This window comes from Arachis ipaensis, chromosome B3 (assembly GCF_059453495.1).
Source record: "Arachis ipaensis isolate K30076 ecotype BB chromosome B3, ASM5945349v1, whole genome shotgun sequence".
Lineage (NCBI taxonomy): Eukaryota > Viridiplantae > Streptophyta > Magnoliopsida > Fabales > Fabaceae > Arachis > Arachis ipaensis.
In genome coordinates this window covers 112,839,457-112,860,655 of record NC_142438.1, presented here as the reverse complement: position 1 = coordinate 112,860,655, position 21,199 = coordinate 112,839,457, and the positions used below count along the sequence as shown (strand labels likewise).

General features: G+C 36.7%; 1 protein-coding gene across 1 annotated transcript; it reads right to left on the bottom strand.

Annotated features, from left to right (window-relative positions):
• Positions 1-16,614: 16,614 nt before the first annotated feature.
• On the bottom strand, positions 16,615-17,088 carry LOC148572082 (uncharacterized). The gene has a single exon (XM_088507366.1). The coding sequence runs from the start codon at positions 17,086-17,088 to the stop codon at positions 16,615-16,617; it is 474 nt and encodes a 157-aa protein (XP_088363492.1).
• Positions 17,089-21,199: the final 4,111 nt, after the last annotated feature.

The window sequence follows — 21,199 nt, the reverse complement described above, 5'->3', positions numbered from 1 at the left end:
TCCTGCTACCTTGAAGTGAGGTATTTAATGTTTTCCCACTTCTTAATTGAACTGCTTGGCACTCTTCTGTTATTTGTTTTGATAACTGTTGTTCTGTTTACTTCAACTGTACCTCTATATTTATATTAGCCATTCTTGTGTCTTGTAGTATCTCCTTGAACTCGGCCAGCCGTTTTGTTAAAAAGTCTAATTGCTGATTGAATTCAGTAATTTATTATGTAGGACTAAGTTCAGCAGTTACTGTTTTAGCCTCTTCTTTCATAGAAGATTCACTATTTAGGTACAGATGTTGATTTCTGGCAACTGTATCAATAAGCTCTTGAGCCTCTTCAATTGTCTTTCTCATGTGTATAGATCCACCAGCTGAGTGATCTAGAGAAATTTGAGCTTTCTCTGTAAGCCCATAATAGAAGATGTCTAACTGCACCCATTCTGAAAATATTTCAGAGGGGCATTTTCTTAACATCTCTCTGTATCTCTCCCAGGTATCATAAAGAGATTCATTATCTCCTTGTTTAAAGCCTTGGATGTCCAGCCTTAGCTGTGTCATCCGTTTTGGAGGGAAGCATTGATTCAGAAATTTTTCTGACAGCTGTTTCCATGTCCTTATGCTAGCCTTAGGTTGGTTATTTAACCACCTCTTAGCTTGGTCTTTTACAGCAAATGGAAATAGTAATAATCTGTAGACATCCTGATCTACTTCCTTATCATGTACTGTGTCAGTAATTTGTAAAAACTGTGCCAGAAACTCTGTAGGTTCTTCTTGTGGAAGACCGAAATACTGGCAACTTTGCTGCACCATGATAATGAGCTGAGGATTCAACTCAAAGTTACTGACTCCAATGGAGGGTATACAGATACTGCTCCCATATAAAGCAGTAGTGGGGTTAGCATATGACCCCAGAGTCCTTCTGGACTGCTCATTTCCACTTAGGTCCATGATGGAGAAAAGGGAATTGATGTGAATTGTAAATAATTAAAATATATTTTTATTTTTATTTTATAAAAAGAGAACGAATAAAAAAATGAAATAAAATAACTAGAAATTAAATATAGATTTCGAAAATTAAGAATAAAAAAATTAAAACTAAAATAATTACTTAATTAAGAAGATTTGAAAAACTTTGGATATGATTTTTGAAAAAGATTTTAAATTTTGAAATAGAAATCTGAATTTTAAAAGCAATTTTCGAAAATTCACTTTAAAATAGAGAGAAAAGATATTTTTTTTATTTTTGAATTTTATGATGAAAGAGAAAAACACACAAAAGACACACAAATTAAAATTTTTAGATCTAATGTTCCTTATTTTCGAAAATTTTGGAGGGAAACACCAAGGAACACCAAACTTAAAAATTTTAAGATCAAAACACAAGGAAGACTCAAGAACACTTTGAAGACTCACAAGAACAACAAGAACATGAAGATAGAACACCAAACTTAAAATTTTTAGAAAACCAAAATAAAATTTTTGAAAACTAAAGAAAAATCAACAAGAAAACACCAAACTTAAAGTTTGGCACAAGATTTATTCAAAGAAAAGTTATTTTTGAAAAAGTTTTTAGAAAGAAAATTCCCAATTACCAAGAACATAAGCACACTGCTCTAGCCAATTGAGCTATAAATTTAAAGTGTTTTAACAAAGGTATTTAACGTATAAATTTTTATTTCTAATTAATTTTTTTTTTGAATACTAATAATTCGAAAATGCACAAGAAAAACAAAAAAAATCACAAAACAAGAAAAACTAAAGATCAAACAAGAAAAATAAACAAGAACAACTTGAAGATTAAGAAAGAACAATGAACACAAATTCAAAAATTTAAAGGAAAATAAAAACATGAAATTGACACCAAACTTAAAATATGAAACTAAACTCAAACAGAAAAACTCAATTATCAGTTTATAAAATTTTTGAAAAAAATTTAAAAAGAGAAAATAAGGATTTAAAAAAAAATTTCAACCAAGAACAATAATAGAAGACTCTAAACCAAAAAGAAAAAATTTTTCCTAATCTAAGCAACAAAATAAACCATCAGTTGTCCAAACTCGAACAATCCCCGGCAACGGCGCTAAAAACTTGGTGCACGAATCGTAAATCACACTTTTCACAACTCGTACCACTAACCAGCAAGTGCACTGGGTCGTCCAAGTAATACCTTACGTGAGTAAGGGTCGAATCCCACGGAGATTGTTGGCTTGAAGCAATCTATGGTTATCTTGTAACTCTTAGTCAGAATATCAATTATAATTATCAGTTTGAATTGCGAAAAATAAAAGAGCATGAAATAAATACTTGTTATGCAGTAATGGAGAATATGTTGGAGTTTTGGAGATGCTTTGTCTTCTGAATCTCTGCTTTCCCCCTGTCTTCTTCTTCACGCATGCAAGGTTCCTCCTATGGCAAGCTGTGTGTTGGTGGATCACCGTTGTCAATGGCTACCATCCGTCCTCTCAGTGAAAATGGTCCAGGTGCGCTGTCACCGCACGGCTAATCATCTGTCGGTTCTCACTCATGCTGGAATAGGATCCATTGATCCTTTGGCATCTGTCACTGCGCCCAACCCTTGTGAGTTTGAAGCTCGTCACAGTCATTTAATCCCTGAATCCTACTCGGAATACCACAGACAAGGTTTAGACTTTCCGGATTCTCAAGAATGCTGCCAATGGATTCTAGCTTATACCACGAAGATTCTGATTAAGGAATCCAAGAGATACTCATTCAATCGAAGGTAGAATGGGAGTGGTTGTCAGGCATGCCTTCATAGATTGAGAATGGTGATGAGTGTCACGGATCATCACATTCATCATATTGAAGTGCGAATGAACATCTTAGATAGAAACAAGCGTGTTTGAATAGAAAACAGAAATATTTGCATTAATTCATCGAGACACAGCAGAGCTCCTCACCCCCAACAATGGAGTTTAGAGACTCATGCTGTCAAAGAGTACAATGTTTGGATCTAAAAATGTTATGAGGTACAAAATAATCCTCTAAAAGTTGTTTAAATAGTAAGCTAGTAATCTAGGTTTGCAGAGAATGAGTAAACTATGATAGATAGTGCAGAAATCCACTTCTGGGGCCCACTTGGTGTGTGCTGGAGCTGAGACTTAAGCTTTACACGTGTTTAGGCTATTTCTGGAGTTAAACACCAGGTTGTAACCTGTTTTGGGCGTTTAACTCCAACTTGTAACTTGTTTCTGGCGTTTAACGCCAGACTGCAACATAGAACTGGCGTTGAACGCCAGTTTACGTCATCTATCCTTGAGTAAAGTATATACTATTATATATTGCTGGAAAGCACTGGATGTCTACTTTCCAACGCAATTGAGAGCGCACCAATTGGACCCCTGTAGCTCCAGAAAATCCATTCTGAGTGCAGAGAGATCAGAATCTAACAGCATCTGCAGTCCTTTTTCAGCCCGAATCAGATTTTTGCTCAGCTCCCTCAATTTTAGCCAGAAAATACCTGAAATTACAGAAAAACATACAAACTCATAGTAAAGTCCAGAAATATGAATTTTGCCTAGAAACTAATGAAAATATACTAAAAACTAACTAAAACATACTAAAAACTACATGAAATTAACCCCAAAAAGCGTATAAAATATCTGCTCATCAGTTATCAATGAAGATGATGACAAATTTGTCCAGAAAAGGACCGAATATCCTATTCATATAATCCATGAATACTGTCGGGGCATTGGTTAACCTAAAGGACATTACAATGTACTCGTAGTGGCCGAAACGAGTTCTGAAAGTGGTTTTTGGGATATCTTCATCTCTCACCCTTATTTGGTGGTAACCAGACCTCAAATCATTCTTGGAAAAGATATCAACTCCGTGCAATTGGTCCATCAGATTATCAATTATCGGCAGTGGGCACTTGTTCTTCACAATTACTTTGTTTAGTTGTCTATAATCTACGCATAGCTGCATGCTTCCATCCTTCTTTTTCACCAACAACACCGGTGCTCCCCACGGAGATACACTTAGACGAATGAAGTTCTTACTCATTAATTCCTCCATTTGGACCTTAAGTTCATCCAGCTCCAAAGGTGACATTTGATAGGGTGCAATTGAAATTAGTCTTGCTCTAGGTACCAGTTCAATTGCAAACTCGATTTCTCGAGAAGGGAAAAATTCAGGTATGTCTTCAGGGAATACTTCTGGAAATTTGTTCACAATTGAAATTTGATTCAAACTCTATTTATCACCCGACACACTTGCAGCTAATAGCATGAAACCCTGATATTCACTTCGACTACAGCTCACCACAATAGAATTCAGATTGTATCCCTTTGCCACCACCGATCCTTCAGACATGAATTACACTGACCATTCAGAACAATTGAGTAGTACATGATGCTTTGACAGCCAATCCAAACCCAAAATCGGATAAAGTCCACCCATTGGCAAGCAAATCAGATCATGGCAAAAGTTCAACGTTTAATTCGAAACGGGACTTGTTGACAGCCTAATCCAGTTACGACAGCCTCAGAGGTAGGAGTATGGACTTGCAAATCATAGGCTAACATGGTTATTGATGAGCGAATATTTTATACACTTTTTGGCATCATTTTCATATAGTTTTTGTTATGTTGTGTTTAAGTTTTATTATATTTTCATATGTTTTAGTGCAAAATTCATATTTTTGAATTCTATTTTGAGTTTGTGTGTTTTATGATGATTTCAGGTATTTTCTGGCTGAAATTGGGGAGTTTTGGCAAAGTCTGATTCAGAGACAGAGAAAGGACGGTAGATGCTGTCAGATTTTGACCTCCATGCACTTGAAGGAGCATTTCTGGAGGTACAAAAGTCCAAATTGCGCGCTCTAAACGGCTAGAGAAAGCTAACATCCAGGGTTTTTTAGGAATATATAATAGTCCATACTTTGCTTTGGAAATGAAAGCCCAAAACTTGCGTCCAATGGCAGTTTCCAACCCTCTTCCTAGCGTCCAACACCCAAAAGGGAGCAGCTGGCGTCCAATGCCCAAAATGGAGTCCAAAGCTGGCGTTCAATGCCCAATAAGGGTACTAGCTCGTGGAGTCACCCTTAGCTCAGCCCAAACACTCACCAAGTGGGCTCCAGAAGTGGATTTTTGCACTATTAACCTAGTTTATCCTATTTCTTTTATCCTTAGTTATTAGATTAGTATATATAGGAGAAGATCACCCATATTTAGGATCTTTTACCACACTTTATGCCATATTTTCGAATACATTACTATTTTCTGTAAGCTATGAGTCACTAACTTCCTAAGTTAAGATTAGGAGCTCTACTGATTTTTATGGATTAATAATATCACTATTCTATTTCAATCTATGCTTGATTCCATTCTAAGATCTATCTTCGTTCTTCATCCTAATGAATTGGTAGTGTAACTTGACTGTCATCCCTATTTCACATGGGTTCTTGCGAGTCCTTGACGGGATAGTACTGAACCATAAGCTTGATTATACATCTCTTAAACGGCTAATCCACGACTTCGTTGGGTACTTGAAAACATCAGTGCAGCCGAGGTACGGGGTGATTAGGGCCTTTGTAGTTTAAGCTAGAATCAAAGGAGAAACGTTCTATGATCCGAAAGATTTGACCTTGTCTGTGGCGCTTTGAGTAGGATCACCAAGGGAATAGACTGCAAGAGCTTCACCCCCGTTCAGATTAGATGACCACTGACCCGGCATTTGACCTGAAGTAGAGAAGATTAATGACCGCTGACCCGACGTTAATCATTTACAGCCTGCCATGGAATGAATCAATTAGAAGTTAGAGTAGATGATGAGAAAAGTTGATCCAGAAGAACGAAGCATCTCCGAAGTATCAACCGTTCTCTCATCACTGATTTCACACCTATCTAGTAATGCTTTATTTATTTATCTATTTTATGTATTTTTCACAACAACTATCATATTTTCTATCTGCCTGACCAAGATCTACAAGGTAACCATTGTTTGCTCAAACCAACAATCTCTGTGGGATCGACCCTCACTCACCTGAGGTATTACTTGGATGACCCGGTGCACTTACCGGTCTATCTGTACGAATATTGCAGAGTCAATTTCGTGCACCAAGTTTTTGGCGCCGTTGCTGGGGATTGTTCAGATTTGACAAACTATCGGATTATCTTGTTGCTAAGATTAGGTACTTTTTATTTTTTATTGTGTCTTTTATTTTCTTTTTCAAAACCTTTTTCAAAATCCATCTTTTCTTTGTCTTTTGTTTGAGTCTAGTGTCAATTCTTAAGTTTGGTGTCCCTTGTGTGTTCTTTATTTTCTTTAAATTTTCGAATTTGTTCGTGTTTCTTTTCTTATTTTGATCTTAAAAATTTTTAAGTTTGGTGTCTTTTGGTTGTTTTTCTCTTTCTTCGTTAATTCAAAATAAAATTCAAAATATCTTTTTTACCTTTATTAAAAAATTTCGAAAATCTTGCTTTCTTTTCTTATCTTGATTTAAAAATTTTTAAGTTTGGTGTTTTCTTGCTTGTAAAGTCAAATTTCAAATCTTATCTTTTTAAATCTTTTCAAAACTTTTCTTTTAATTTGATTCTTTCCTATCTTATCTTTCTTTTAAATTTTAAAATTCAAAACTTTTCCAAATTTTTATCTTATCTTTGGTTTATCTTTCTTTAAATTCCAAATCATTATCTTATCTTAATTTTAAATTTCAAATTCAAATCTTCACCATATCTTATATTTTCAACTTATTTTCAAATTTTTTATCTTATCTTGTTTCAATTTTAAAATTCAAAATCAAATATTTTCAATTCTTATCTTATCTCGTTGACTTTTTCTTTCCAATTTTAAAATTTAAAAGTTTTTAAAATAAAATCTTTTTCAAATCTTCTATCTTATCTTATTTTCAAAACTTTCTTAATTAGTTACTTATTTTCTCTTCTCTTTTTTTTTTCAAAACTTCCTAACTAATTCCTCTCTCTTCTATTTTCGAAAACTTCTTACTTCTTTCTCTTTCTTCTTTTTCGAAAATCACATTCAATTTTTAAATATTTTTAATTCAATTAATAATTAAAATAAAGACAAAAATATTTTAATTATAGTTTCTCTTTTTACTTCTTAAATATTTGAATTATTCTACCTCTCTATTCGAATTCTTCTTCTCGTTTTCCTACCCTCATTCTTCTTTCTTCTTCATATCTCATAGGGAGTTCTCTATACTTTGACATAGAAACTCACATTCTTTTTCTTTCTTGTTTTCTTTTTCTTGTTTATGAGCAGGAACAGAGATAAAGAACATCTCTTTGATCCTGATCCTGAACCTGAGAGGACCCTAAGGAAGCATTTACAACAAGCTAAAGCACAACACTCCAGAGAAAACCTCACAGAACTTTCAAACAAGAAACTGAAAATACAAACATGGCAGCTGATCAGAATAATGGAGGAGATGCAAGGAAGATTCTTGGTGACTTCACCGCACCCACTTCTGACTTATGTGGAAGAAGTATCTCCATGCCTGCCCTTAGAGCAAATAACTTTGAGTTTAAGCCTCAGTTAGTCTCTCTAATGCAACAGAATTGCAAATTCCATGGACTTTCACTGGAAGCCCTACACTAATTCCTATCTGAATTCTTGCAAATCTGTGATACTATTAAGACCAATAGAGTGGATCCTGAGGTCTACAGGCTTATGCTTTTCTCTTTTACTGTGAGAGACAAAGCTAGGATGTGGTTGAATTCTCAACCCAAAGAAAGCCTAGACTCTTGGGAAAAGTTGGTCAATGCTTTCTTGGCCAAGTTCTTTTCACCTCAAAAGATGAGCAAGCTTAAGGTGGAAGTTTAAACCTTCAGACAAAAAGAGGATAAATCCCTCTACGAAGCTTGGAAAAGATACAAGCAACTGATCAGGAGATGTCCTCCTGACATGCTCTCAGAATGGACTATCCTAGATATCTTCTATGATGGTCTATCTAAGATGTCCAAGATGTCTTTGGACCATTCTGCTGGTGAATCACTCCACTTGAAGAAAATGCCTGAAGAGGCACAAGGACTCATTGAAATGGTTGGAAACAACTAATTCATGTACACATCTGAGAGAAACCCTGTGAACAATGGGGTAGCTCAAAAGAAAGGAATCCTAGAGGTTGACACTCTGAATACCATATTGGCTCAAAATAAGATCTTGACCCAACAGGTCAATATGATTTCTCCGCATTTGATTGGAATGCAAGCTACAGCTGGCAGCCCTCAAGAAGCCTCCTATGATGGAGATGCTTATGATCCAGATTAACCCATGATGGAAGAGGTAAATTACATGGGAGAAACCTATGAAAATACCTACAATTCCTCATGGAGAAATCATCTTAATTTGTCATGGAGAGATCAACAGAAGCCTTAGCAAATCTTCAATAATAACCAAGGTGAAAGAAACCAGAATAGGTTTAATAATAATAAACCATTCACATCTTGTCAGCAAAATATGGAGACTTCTAAGTAGCAACCATAGTCTCTGAACTCTCTAAATCCACTCACAGTTTCATAACAGAAACTAGGTCCTCCACCAGAAATATGGAGAAACAAGTTGGTCAGCTGAGTAAGAGAATCCCTGAAACCCCTCCTAACACTCTTCCTAGCAACACTGAAGTGAATCCAAGAGAAGAGTGTAAGCGCATCATTGTAGAGGTTGAGGCCGAATCTGAAGGGGTTAATCTGGCGTTGAACACCAGTAAGGAAGTCCTTACTGGGCGTTCAACGCCCAAAGAAGACCCATTCATGGCATTGAACGCCAGTAAGGGAATCTCAATGCCAGTAAGGGAGCCCTTACTAGGCGTTCAATGCCCAAAGAGATACAACATCTGGCGTTGAACGCCAATCATGGGGCAGCTGGGTGTTCAACGCCCACTAAAGACTTCCCTATTGAAGAACTGAAGGCAACTAAGGCTCATGAGGAGACTATAGAAGTTCCATTGAATGCCTTGTTGCAAATTATGGATTATGAAGATCACTCTTCCTCTGATGAGGAAGAGGAAACTAGGGAAGAGCAAGTTGTTCGGTACCTAGGAGTCTTCATGAAGCTAAATGCCAAGTTATTTAGAATAGAGACATTGGAGGAAGAACCTCCAGTGCTCACCAAGGAACTCAATGCCTTGGCTCAGAAGAAACTACCTCAGAAGCTGCCGGATCCTGGACACTTCCTAATTTCTTACACCATAGGCACCATTATCTTTGAGAAGGCTCTGTGTGACCTAGGGTCAAGCATAAACCTCATGCCACTCTCTGTAATGGAGAGGCTGAGAATCTTTGAGGTACAAGCTGCAAGAATCTCACTAGAGATGGTAGACAACTCAATGAAAAAGGCATATCATCTGGTAGAGGATGTCTTAGTAAAGGTTGAGAACCTTTACATCCCTATGGACTTTATAATCTTGGATACTGGGGAGGAAGAAGACGAATCCATCATCCTTGGAAGACCTTTCCTAGCTACTGCCAATGCCATCATTGATGTAGTCTGGGGAGAACTAGTCCTGCAATTACATAAGGACTGTATCTTATTCAAGATGCCTAACCCCAACTCTTCTTCTGACAAAAGAGAGACAGTTGTGCAACACTTAGTGTTCCAACCCTCTCTCTCAGTGCAAAGCTATACAGAGCCCCAAGACACCAATTCTAAGTTTGGTGTTGGTCAGCCATCATCAAGCACTGAGAATAAAGGTACTAAGAAGAAAGTACCTAAAGGCTGGAGGGACAAAAAGATCCCTACTGAAAGCCTCTCACCTGGCATGAGAGTTGTCTTCACTGACAACCCAGTTATTCCACACACAGTGAACAAGATCTTGTCTCTCGAGCATGTGGAGCTCATCCATGAGAGCACAGGTAAGAAGTTCACTGTAAGGGGTGAATTTTTGAGCCCCTACCCATCTCCGTAAGGAGCTAACCATCAAGCTAGTGACGTTAAAGAAGCGCTTGTTGGGAGGCAACCTAACCATAATTAGTTATTTCTATTTTTTTAAGTTTATTTTACATAATTATTTCTTTAATTTTTGATCATGTGCAGTAGTTAGAACAGAAACAGAGACAGTCAGAACTGGAAATAGAACACCCTGGAGTAGGTACCTTGCTGGCGTTGAACACCAGACAAGGGGGAAGGAGTGGGCGTTCAATGCCCCAAGTGGACAAGGAAGCTGGCGTCGAACGCCACACAGGGTATCCCTAATGAGTGTTCAATGCCCAAGCAGAGCAGCATTGCTGGTGTTGAATGCCAGCTAGGAGGCAGAGACCTTGCGTTGAATGCTAGGAAGGAGGTCTCCTATGGGCGTTCAACGCCCAATGAGGAGCATGAAGCTGGCGTTGAACGTCAGCTAGGAGCATGAGCTAGGCGTTCAACGCTCACAAGGGGGCAGAAAATTCGAATTCCCTAGCCTCCCAGGATAAGTGGGTCCCACAGAATCTCCACATACCCCACCTTCTTCTCTCTCTTACTTTCACTCTTCCCCACATACTCTTTCCCATAAACACTAAACAAATCACATCCATATCTCTTTCTAAAACCATTATAATTCCCACCAACCCCCACCCACTTCAAATTCAAAATTACCCACCCATTCATTCGAATCCTACCCCATCCCACCCTTATAAATACCCCTTCCTCCAACCCTTCCTACACACAATTCATCCACTAAAGCCCCTACTTGGCTGAAATACTCTCTCCCTCCATCCCTCTCTATTCTCTTCTTCTTATACTCTTTTCTTCCATTTTTGCTTGAGGACGAGCAAAGCTTTTAAGTTTGGTGTTGGAAAAGCCTTACTTTTTACTTTCCATTCACACTTATGGCACTCAAAGTCAGAGAATCCTCTAGAAAGAGGAAAGAAAAAGCTGTAGCTTCCATCTCTCAACCTTGGGAGATGGAGAGATTCATTACTAAAGCTCATCAAGACCACTTCTATGAAGTAGTGGCAAAGAAAAGGGTGATTCCTGAAGTCCCCTTTAGGCTTAAAAAGAATTAGTACCCAGAGATCCGACGAGAAATTTGGAGGAGAGGTTTGGGAAGTCCTAACCAATCCTATCCCGGAAGTTGGAATCTTGATGGTGTAAGAGTTCTATGCTAATGCATGGGTTACAAAAAACCATGACACTAGTGTGAACCCACATCCTAAAAATTGGAGCACCATGATCCGAGGGTGACCCTTGGATTTCAGCCCAGAAAGTGTAAGGTTGGCGCTCCATTTGCCAATAATGCAAGGAGACCCACATCCTTACACTAGAAGAGTCAATTTTGATCAGAGGCTGGACCAAGTCCTTTTAGACAATTGTGTGGAAGGAGCTCAGTGGAAGAGAGATGCTCAAGGCAAGTCTATCCAACTAAGAAGGCTTAACCTCAAGCCTATAACTAGAGGATGGTTGGAATTCATCCAACGCTCCATCATTCCTACTAGCAATTGGTCAAAAGTGACCATTGACAAAGCCATCATGATTCATTGCATCATGATTGAAAGTGAGGTGGAGGCACATGAGGTAATACCTCAAGAATTGTACAAGAAAGCTGAAAAGCCTTCCACCTTAGCAAGGTTGGCGTTTCCCCACCTTATATGTTACTTATGCAATTCAGCTAGAATTGTCATAGAAGGAGACATCCCCATTGAGGAGGACAAGCCCATCACTAAAAGAAGGATGGATCAAACTAGAGAGCCTAGCATGCACCTCAACAAGAGCATGTGGAGCTGCCTCAATAAGAAATCCTTGAGATGCCTCACTGGATGCATTTTCCTCCCCAAAGATATTAGGACCAATTGCATACTTTTCTAGGAGAATTAAGCTCCAACATGGATCAGTTGAGGATGGAACATCGAGAGCATTCCACCATCCTCTATGAAATAAGAGAAGATCAAAGAGCCATGAGGGAAGAACAACAGAGACAGGGACGTGACATAGAAGACATCAAGCGCTCAATTGGATTCCAAAGAGGGAGTAGTAGCCGCCGTTACTAAGGTGGACCCGTTCTCTTAATCCCCTATTGCTTATGTCATTTATCTGTTTTCCATGTATTTTATCTTATTGTCTGTTTCTAGTGCTTGATCATCTTTATTTTATGCCTTAAAAATATGAAATATTCCATATATCTCTCACATTGCTTGAAAGAAAAATTTTATTTGAAAAAGAGAAGTAAGATGCATGAATTTCAAGTTACATCATAAAGAATAGTTCAATTATGTTGATGTGGTGGCATTGCTTTTACTTTCTAAATGCATGAATGAACAGTGCATGTTTGTTGTTGGAGTTAAGAATGTTGGCTCTTGAAAGAATGATGATAAAAGAGAAGTATTATTGGTAATCTGAAAAATCCAAAAATTGATCCTTGAAGCAAGAAAAAGCAGCAATCGAAAAAAAAGAAAGAAAGAAAAAGAAAAAGAAAGAAGCGAGAAAAAAAGCAGAAAAAGAAAGAAAAAGAAAAAGCCCATAGCTCTTTAAACAAAAAGGCAAGAATAAGGATCCAAGGCTTTGAGCATCAATGGTTAGGAGGGCCTAAAAGAAAAAAAATCTTAGCCTAAACTATTCAAATGAGCTGCTTCCCTAACTATATGTTTGTGGTGTGAAGGTGTCAAGTGAAAAGCTTGAGACTGAGCAGTTAAAGTCGTGATCCAAAACAAAGAGTGTACTTAAGAACTCTAGATACCACTGGCTGGGGATTCTAGCAAAGCTAAATCATAATCCGAAAGGGTTCACCTAGTTAAGTGTCTGTGGCGTTTATGTATCCGGTGGTAATACTGGAAAATGAAGCGCTTAGGGCCACGACTAAGACTCAAAAGAAGCTGTGTTCAAGAATAAAAAAGAAATAAACTAGGAAAATCAATAGTATCATCTAGATTCTGAGTTCCTAAAGATGCCAATTATTCTGAGCTTCAAAGGAAAATGAGATGCCAAAACTATTCAGAAGTGAATAGCCACTAGTCCCGCTCATCTAATTGAAACTAAGTTTCATTGAGAACTTTGAGATTTATTGTATCCTTCTCTTATTTTAATCCTACTTTGTTTTTAGTTGCTTGGGGACAAGCAACAGTTTAAGTTTGGTATTTTGATGAGCAAATATTTTATACGCTTTTTGGCATCATTTTCATATAGTTTTTGTTATGTTTTCTTTAAGTTTTATTATATTTTCATAGGTTTTAGTGAAAAATTCATATTTTTGGATTCTACTTTGAGTTTGTGTATTTTATGATGATTTCAGGCATTTTCTGGCTGAAATTGAGGAGTTTTGGCAAAGTCTGATTCAGAGACAGAGAAAGGACTGCAGATGCTGTCAGATTCTGACTTCTATGCACTCAAAGGAGCATTTCTAGAGCTACAAAAGTCCAAATGGCGCACTCTCAATTGCTATGGAAAGCTAACATCCAACGCTTTCTAGAAATATATAATAGTTTATATTTTGCTTTGAAAATGAAGGCCCAAAACTGGTATTCAATGCCAGTTTCCAACCTTCTTCCTGGCGTCTAACGCCCAAAAGGGAGTAGCTCACGTCCAACGTCCAAAATGGAGTCCAAAACTGGTGTTTAATGCCCAGGAAAGGTACTAGCTCATTGAGTTACCCTTAGCTCAGCCCAAACACTCACCAAGTGGGCCCCAGAAGTGGATTTTCGCACTATCATCCTAGTTTATCCTATTTCTGTAATCCTTAGTTATTAGATTAGTATATATAGGAGAAGATCACCCATGTTTAGGATCTTCTACCATACTTTATGCCATATTTTCGAATACATTACTATTTTCTGTAAGCTATGAGTCACTAACCTCCTAGGTTAAGGTTAGGAGCTCTGCTAATTTTTATGGATTAATAATATCACTATTCTATTTCAATCTATGCTTGATTCCATTCTAAGATGTATCTTCATTCTTCATCCTAATGATTTGGGAGTGTAACTTGACCGTCATCTCTATTTCACATGGGTTCTTGTAAGTCCTTGATGGGATAGTACTAAACCACAAGCTTGATTATACATCTCTTAGACGACTAATCCACGACTTTGTTGGGTACTTGGATATATCAGTGTAGCTGAGGTATGGGGTGATTAGGGCCTTTGTGCTATAGGCTAGAATCAAAGGAGCAGCGTTCTCTGATCCGAAAAATTCGACCTTGTCTGTGGCGCTTTGAGTAGGATCACCAAGGGAATGGACTGCAAGAGCTTCACCCCCGTTCAGATTGGATGACCGCTGACCTGGCATTTGACCTGAAGTAGAGGAGATTAATGACTGTTGACCCAACGTTAATCATTTACAGCCTGCCATGGAATGAATCAATCAGAAGTTGGAGTAGATGGTGAGAAAAGTTGATCCAGAAGGAAGAAACATCTCCGAAGCCTCAACCGTTCTCTCATCACTGATTTCACACCTATCTAGTAATATTTTATTTATTTATCTATTTTATGTATTTTTCACAACAACTATCATATTTTCTATCCTCCTGACTAAGATCTACAAGGTAACCATTGCTTGCTCAGACCAACAATCTCTGTGGGATCGACCCTCACTCACCTGAGGTATTACTTAGACAACCCGGTGCACTTGCCAGTCTATCTGTGCGAATATTAGAGAGTCAATTTCGTGCACCAGTTATCTTCAATCCTAAATCACTGACTTTCTCAAACAATATAAATGAATGTGATGCCTCAGTATCAAATAAAGCAATTATAATTTTACCACCGATTTCACAATTACCTCAGATCAGTATGTCAGACCTCTTAGCACCATCAGCCGACATAGTAAACACTCGTCCTTGCTACTGAGCTCTCCCGGCATCTTCCTTCTTCTTTTCTGGATAATTCCAAGACATATGCTTGGCTCCACCACAAAAATAGCATAAACCCAATCCGGCCGCACACAGAGTTTCTGGATGGTAGCTTCCACACCTCTTCCAAGTCAACTCGTTTTGAGGTTACTTTCCAAACCTTCTTCCCTGATGTTTGTTGCTATTAAATCTCTGGAAGTTGTTCTGACCATGAGGTTGTTGAGGAACATAGCCTCCTCTTTTGAAAGTCCGATCTCTAGGTGTAAAATTCCTTCCTTGATTCTACTGAAAGGGTACTCTATGTCCTCCTTTATCTAATGCTGCTCTCTGACGGAGGAAAAATATTGGTAAAGATTTTCACAAAAATTATTACGTTGCAAGTATGGTTCTAAACCGACAATTAAACCTCAATCAATGTTTAGATTACTTGTCACAAATACAAACCCAATAACAATAAACCAAAGTATTTAAACCTCGGGTCATCTCTCAAGGAATTGCCGGGAAGTCTGTTTATTATTGGTTATGAAAAAGTATTTTTGGGGTTTTTAAATGTTGAACAAGGAATGTAAATGACAAGGAAATAAACTAACAACCAAGGAAAGTCCTAGCAAGGATTGAGAATTGGAATTTCTATCCTCATTATCATTATCAATTGTGATAGTAATTGCCTTTTTCTTTCACTTAGTTAACCTCTAACAATGAAGGAAAGTCAAGTGAGAAAAATCAACTTAAGTTCACAAGTCATAATCAAAGATTAGATTTAGTGAAGTCTAAGCCAACTAGCAATTTTCAATCACCAATCAACAAAAGAATTTTGATAACTCAAGAATCTCTAATTGATCAATCCAAGTTAAGAATATAAAAATCTTATTTAAAATCCAACCAAGCATTTTATCAAACACTTGGAAGGCATAAAATAAAAATAGAGAAAACTAACAAGACATAGCAAAATCTAAGACTAACCAAAGCAAGGAAATAACAATAACAGGACAATTGAACAATAAGAAACATGAAACATAAATTGCATTAATGAAAGTTGAGAGTAACACATGAGTTCATAAACTAAATTAGCAAAATAAAGGAATCAATAAGAGAAGTAGATAACTAAAGTGCTAGAACAAATAAGAGTAGAAGAAAACTAAATTAAAGCAAGGTAGAATTTTGAAATTGAGAAAAAAAAAATAAGACTAAAAACCCTAAAACCTAGAGAGAGGCTCTAGAAAACTACATATAAAACCTAATTAATGTGAATGAAAGTGTGAATGATTGATTCCCCCTTCCAGCTCCACTATGCAGTCTCTAATCAGTATTTTCAGGCCTAAATTTGGGTCCAAAGCAGCCCAGAAATTGCCCCCAGCATTTTCTGTAAATTGTAGCACGTGACGCTCGTCACACGTACGCGTCGATGAAATTTTCACCTGGGCACACGTAGGCGTAAGCCAAGCGTGTGCGTGGCTACCAGGTTCTCAAAACTTCAGTTTCTTGTGTACCTTCCACTTTTGCATGCTTCTTTTCTATCCTCTAAGCCATTCCTGCCCTGGAAAACCTGAAATCACTTAACACACATATCACGGCATCGAATGGTAATAAGAGAGGATTAAAAATTAGTAATTTAAGGCCAAAGAAACATGTTTTCAATCATAACACAAAATTAGGAAGGAAAATGTAAAACATGCGAATTATATGAATAAGTGTGAGAATAATGGATAAAATCCACTCAATTCAATATAAAATAAACCATAAAATAGTGGTTTATCACTCTCCTCGCATAATCCTCAGTAACTCTGCTCTTATTTACCAATTTAGAGAAGGTCCTGATCTCCATTGGTCCTACTGTGCTCAAAATGTCACTTCAGAGTCCAGCTTTATACTTGATACAGTTTCACTCCTCAGAGTTCCCCAGAGCACCCTGATAAATCCTGGAAAATCGACACAATTCCTTAAATTTACTTGTGTATTTGACTATTGACATTGGACCCTGCTTCAATTGCAGCAATTCAAGCTCTTTAGCCATCCTGACTGAGTTAGGAAAATACTTTTTGTAAAATTCAGATTGGAATGCATCCCAAGGTATCGCAGCATTATCTTGTTGCAGAAGACGTCGTATTTCTTGCCACCAAAACTGAGCTTCACCCATCAGCTGATAACTGGTGAATTCAACACACTGTTCTTCTGGCACTTGCTGTGGTTGTAATGCTTGTTCCATCGCTTGAGACCAATTGTCTGCCTCGGTGGGATTCGTGGTTCCTCTAAAAGTTGGCGGGTTTATCTTCAGGAAAGTCAACAATGTCATCGGTATTTCTCTACCATTACCCACATTTTCGTTGTTAATTTGCTGACCAAGGACCTCAGTCATTGCCTACATAGGAGCCACCATATTTTCCAAAGCACTTATAAAGTTCACGGGATTATTCGCAGTTGTTTCATGTTCTAGATTACTATTATAGCCTCTGCCTCGACTGCGTCTGCATCCACAAGTCGTTATTTGGTTCCTGTTCACACCAAACAAGTGATATCAAGGTGATTAGTCCCAATATCTCAAGTCTAGTACTTTAAAGTTCTAAATGCATGCTTATGAACAGATATACCAAAAAGAAAAGCACTTCGCACACGTAAAAGGATAACCAGATAAAAAGGAAGGATAAAGCTTATACACATAAAGATCAAAGTTCCAAAAATACACAATATCAAGCTCCAGACTCGACATGTGATGCAAAGGCCGACCGGAGTGTAAATACATATATATACACATCCCAAAGTCTAACCCAAAAGACAAGATAAATACATATATATACACATTCCATCTCTTTTACAACATACCAATACTCAATTTTTATCACTTTCATCCCAAACGATCCGAAATCAAAACAACACAATTCATTATTCCTTAATCTATCATCATCACAATAATCAATAATCAACACATTCTCATAATGAACTCCACATTTTCACCAAAATTACTAAACCTTAACAAGTTCACATAGTTCAACTTATCCTACAGTCAACTAACCTAAGTTTTCACGTAACATTACACATTATCTACGAGAAACTAAAACTATACCTTGGCCGATTCCTCCTTAATCCCAAAACACCTCAAATATCCACCGTTCTTCAAGTTCCAAAGCTCCAATTTCTCACTAAAGAAAAATCTACCTTCCAAGTTTCACTCCCAAGCATCCAATTTCACCAATTTAGCTCCGAAACACATAATTTAATCTAATTCCACACAATGTCACTATAATTAACATAAAGGTTTTCTATTTCAATAATTTCACAAGGGTTAGTGGTTCTTCACCTTACCGATAGATGTTTGGGACAAGACCCAGCAAGTTTTCAAAGCTAATTTGATCCTAAATATCACGATTTCATAATATCTCAATACCAATAATTCAAAATTTTTGAAATTAAAGAGGGTGAAAAACTATGTAATAAATGAAAATCTTTACCACTTTGTTTGGTCAAATTTGAAGAGCTCGACACGGTGGTCGCATGGCCACAAATGGTGCGGCAATCAGATCACCGGATTGAGAGATATGTAGGATAGAATGTGAGGTTAGGGTTTTGTGTACTTATTTTGTTCCCCTTTTCCTCAACTTAGCGTGCTTTTCTTTGATGATGAAGGGAGTAGTGGTTGAATCTATTTAAGTGAAGGTGAATGGGTTGGGCCTTGGGCCTAATGTAGGTCTGATTCAACCGGTTCGATCCGATGTCTCAATTTTGGGTCAAAGTTTTTAAAATTAGTGTTAAAAATTTATATTTTAATCATTTTTACATATTTAAATTATAAATTTAATTTTTTAATTTTTTAAAATAATAATTAATTAATTTGTTAATTATTATTAATTCCTCGGGGTTTACACTCCTCCCCTTCCGTCAGCCGCGACTCCTTCTCTCTCTCTATGTTCCTATCTTACCGTCGTCGTCCAACATTACTACGGTGCTCCACCAGCAGTGTCTGTCCTTGTCACTACATCTCCCTCCCCTGAATTCTTCTTCCTCTGTTTGAAGCTTAGGTTCCATGATCACTCTTTTTCTTTGTTTAAGTTATTTTAGGGTTTAGTTATATGTTAATTTGTAGTTAGTAAGTGAAATTGGTTATCATTGGTTATCATATGCTAATTGGCATGTCTTAGAAGAATGGAATGTTAATTATGGTAGAGACTTCATGTTTTGTATTTGGTGAGTTTAGACCATTGAAGATAAATCTCCTTGTTAAAGCCTAAATAATTAATAATTAGCATTTTCTATGTAATTATATTAAATATTATTTCAGCTATTAGGTTTAATTTGCTTGCTTATGATATTTGAAGATATAAAATTAATATTATATAAATTATATTAATTATACATTGTACCTAAATCATCATATGTTGTTTGTATTAGTACTTGTGTCTTGAAATTATGCAATGTAATAGCTTTTATGAATTAATGAGAACATAAAGAATTAGTTCTAATTGAGTATTCATTATGTTAATTTATATCAATGCATAGGAATTATGAAACTATTATAAATAAATATGAAGTAATATATTATGAGGTCATTATTGCAAAATAAATCTCATGATAATTGGATAAACATGTATAATAATTATTTGCTAAAATTTCTGAGCATGACTCAAACAAAAATCTCGTCTTTTCAATGTATAAATAAGTTAATATATTTTGCTGAAAATGTTGTGAATTTAATTGATTTTTTATTGGTGCTGTGAATTGAGGTTGGTTGGATTGGAACCATAAAGGTGGATATATGTCTAATTTTAAGGGAGGTTATGTCAAATGTATTTTGAAATAATATAAATATTGAAGGATTTGTGTTGTATATATGCTGACTAGTGTTAATAGTATATTCTCTTTGACAGACATGATGACAGGTCGCAGAGGTAGAACGAGCAGGTCTCGTGGTCGTGGTAGAGGGAGGGTTTTTACTGGATCCCCAAGAACTGCTTAGTCATTACCCTCTACACTGACTACCCTGCCGACCCTTGTGACACCACAAGCGGCTCCAGCAAACCAGTAATTCATCATGGTCCTGAACCCAAACTACGTGAGTCCTTTTGCTACTCCCCTCTCTGCCCCCTATAGCTCCAACGACAAAGTCCGCGGTGGGTGATTCGTCTAATGCATTCCAACAGGATTTGACTTATTGGCATGCAGGCATGAGTACATACTATTTTAATGTCTTTTATTCGCAATCTATTTTAAATTTATTAAGTTTTATGTGTTTTTATGTGTTTAGTAATCTTAAGTTTTTCATTAATAGGTTTTCACCAAAAAGCAATACATGTATAATGACACGTTATCTTAAACAATTTTTAGGGCTCTTTTTTATTTATTTTCTTAGGTTCTTAATTAAATTTCCTATGATTGTTAATAGACTTTAATAATTAATCAAATATTTAGAATTGGAATAGTATTTTTATGTTTTCAGAAATTTTGGGCTAAAAAATGGCAAGAATCAATGTCTTTTCACCAGGAAAGCATAAAGAAAATAAAAGCATGGCCCACGAAACAAAAGCCACACAAGCAAATGGCATACACAAGGCCCATGCCCGGCGGCCTCCTTCCAGCCCTAACCTTTTCATGCTCAAGTGACCATAACTTGAGTTACAGAGGTTCAAATGAGGTGGTTCTACTTACGTTAGAAAGCTAATGTCTAAAGATTCAAAATGATATGCATATCTCTATAGTGGACATTTATTTTCAGCCACGTACCACCATCATCTTTGGGACACAAAAAAATAGCTTCCCAAACAACTCAAAATGCAAGCCTGCATATTCCAACTCTCAAGATGCAATAATTAAGGCTCAATCTTAATTATCCATATCATCAAAAGCCTTAGTCACATTCAGAAGAGTTAAAAATCTAGAAGATTAGTTATTAATTCTCTCTAGAAGTATAAGAGATATGGTTGTTAAGATTTGATTTGAATTATTACCTTTAAATTTGAATTAAAGTCAATAGCTTATCTTTCTCTCCAGAAGATAAGTAGTTATCTTATCTCTCCTAAAGATAAGATTAGTTTAGTTTTGAATTTGAATTCTAGAATTTAGGCTATAAATAAGTGAGCATAGCTCACAGAAGAGGGCACCAAGTCGTTGGACTACTTCTCTTCTTCTTGTTTTTCTTACTTCTTCATGGGTAACTAATTCTCTGTCAAAGGGTTAGGAGCTCTATTTATATTTTTTATGGATAATTAATCTATGTTTATTTTATTTCAAAGTTTTGCATTGATCTATTTGATGATGAGTTATTAATTTTTTATTAAGATTGGTGGATCAAAAGGTAATCTAATTCTTCTTGGAAAATTTGATATTTGAATTAAAGTTTGAAAACTCTTTTACATGACTATTTTAATTTGGCTAGTGTTCTTACCCTGGGTCGAGCTATGCGACCCCGGCTGATTGAAGACAAAGCAACTGACCTCCTCAGGTCAGGTCCACCGACCTCTTCTCTGAAGAGTTCGGCC

Excerpts from the sequence above, each read along its gene's own strand:
- LOC148572082 (XM_088507366.1), bottom strand. The coding sequence starts at position 17,088 with ATGACTGAGGTCCTTGGTCAGCAAATTAACAACGAAAATGTGGGTAAT.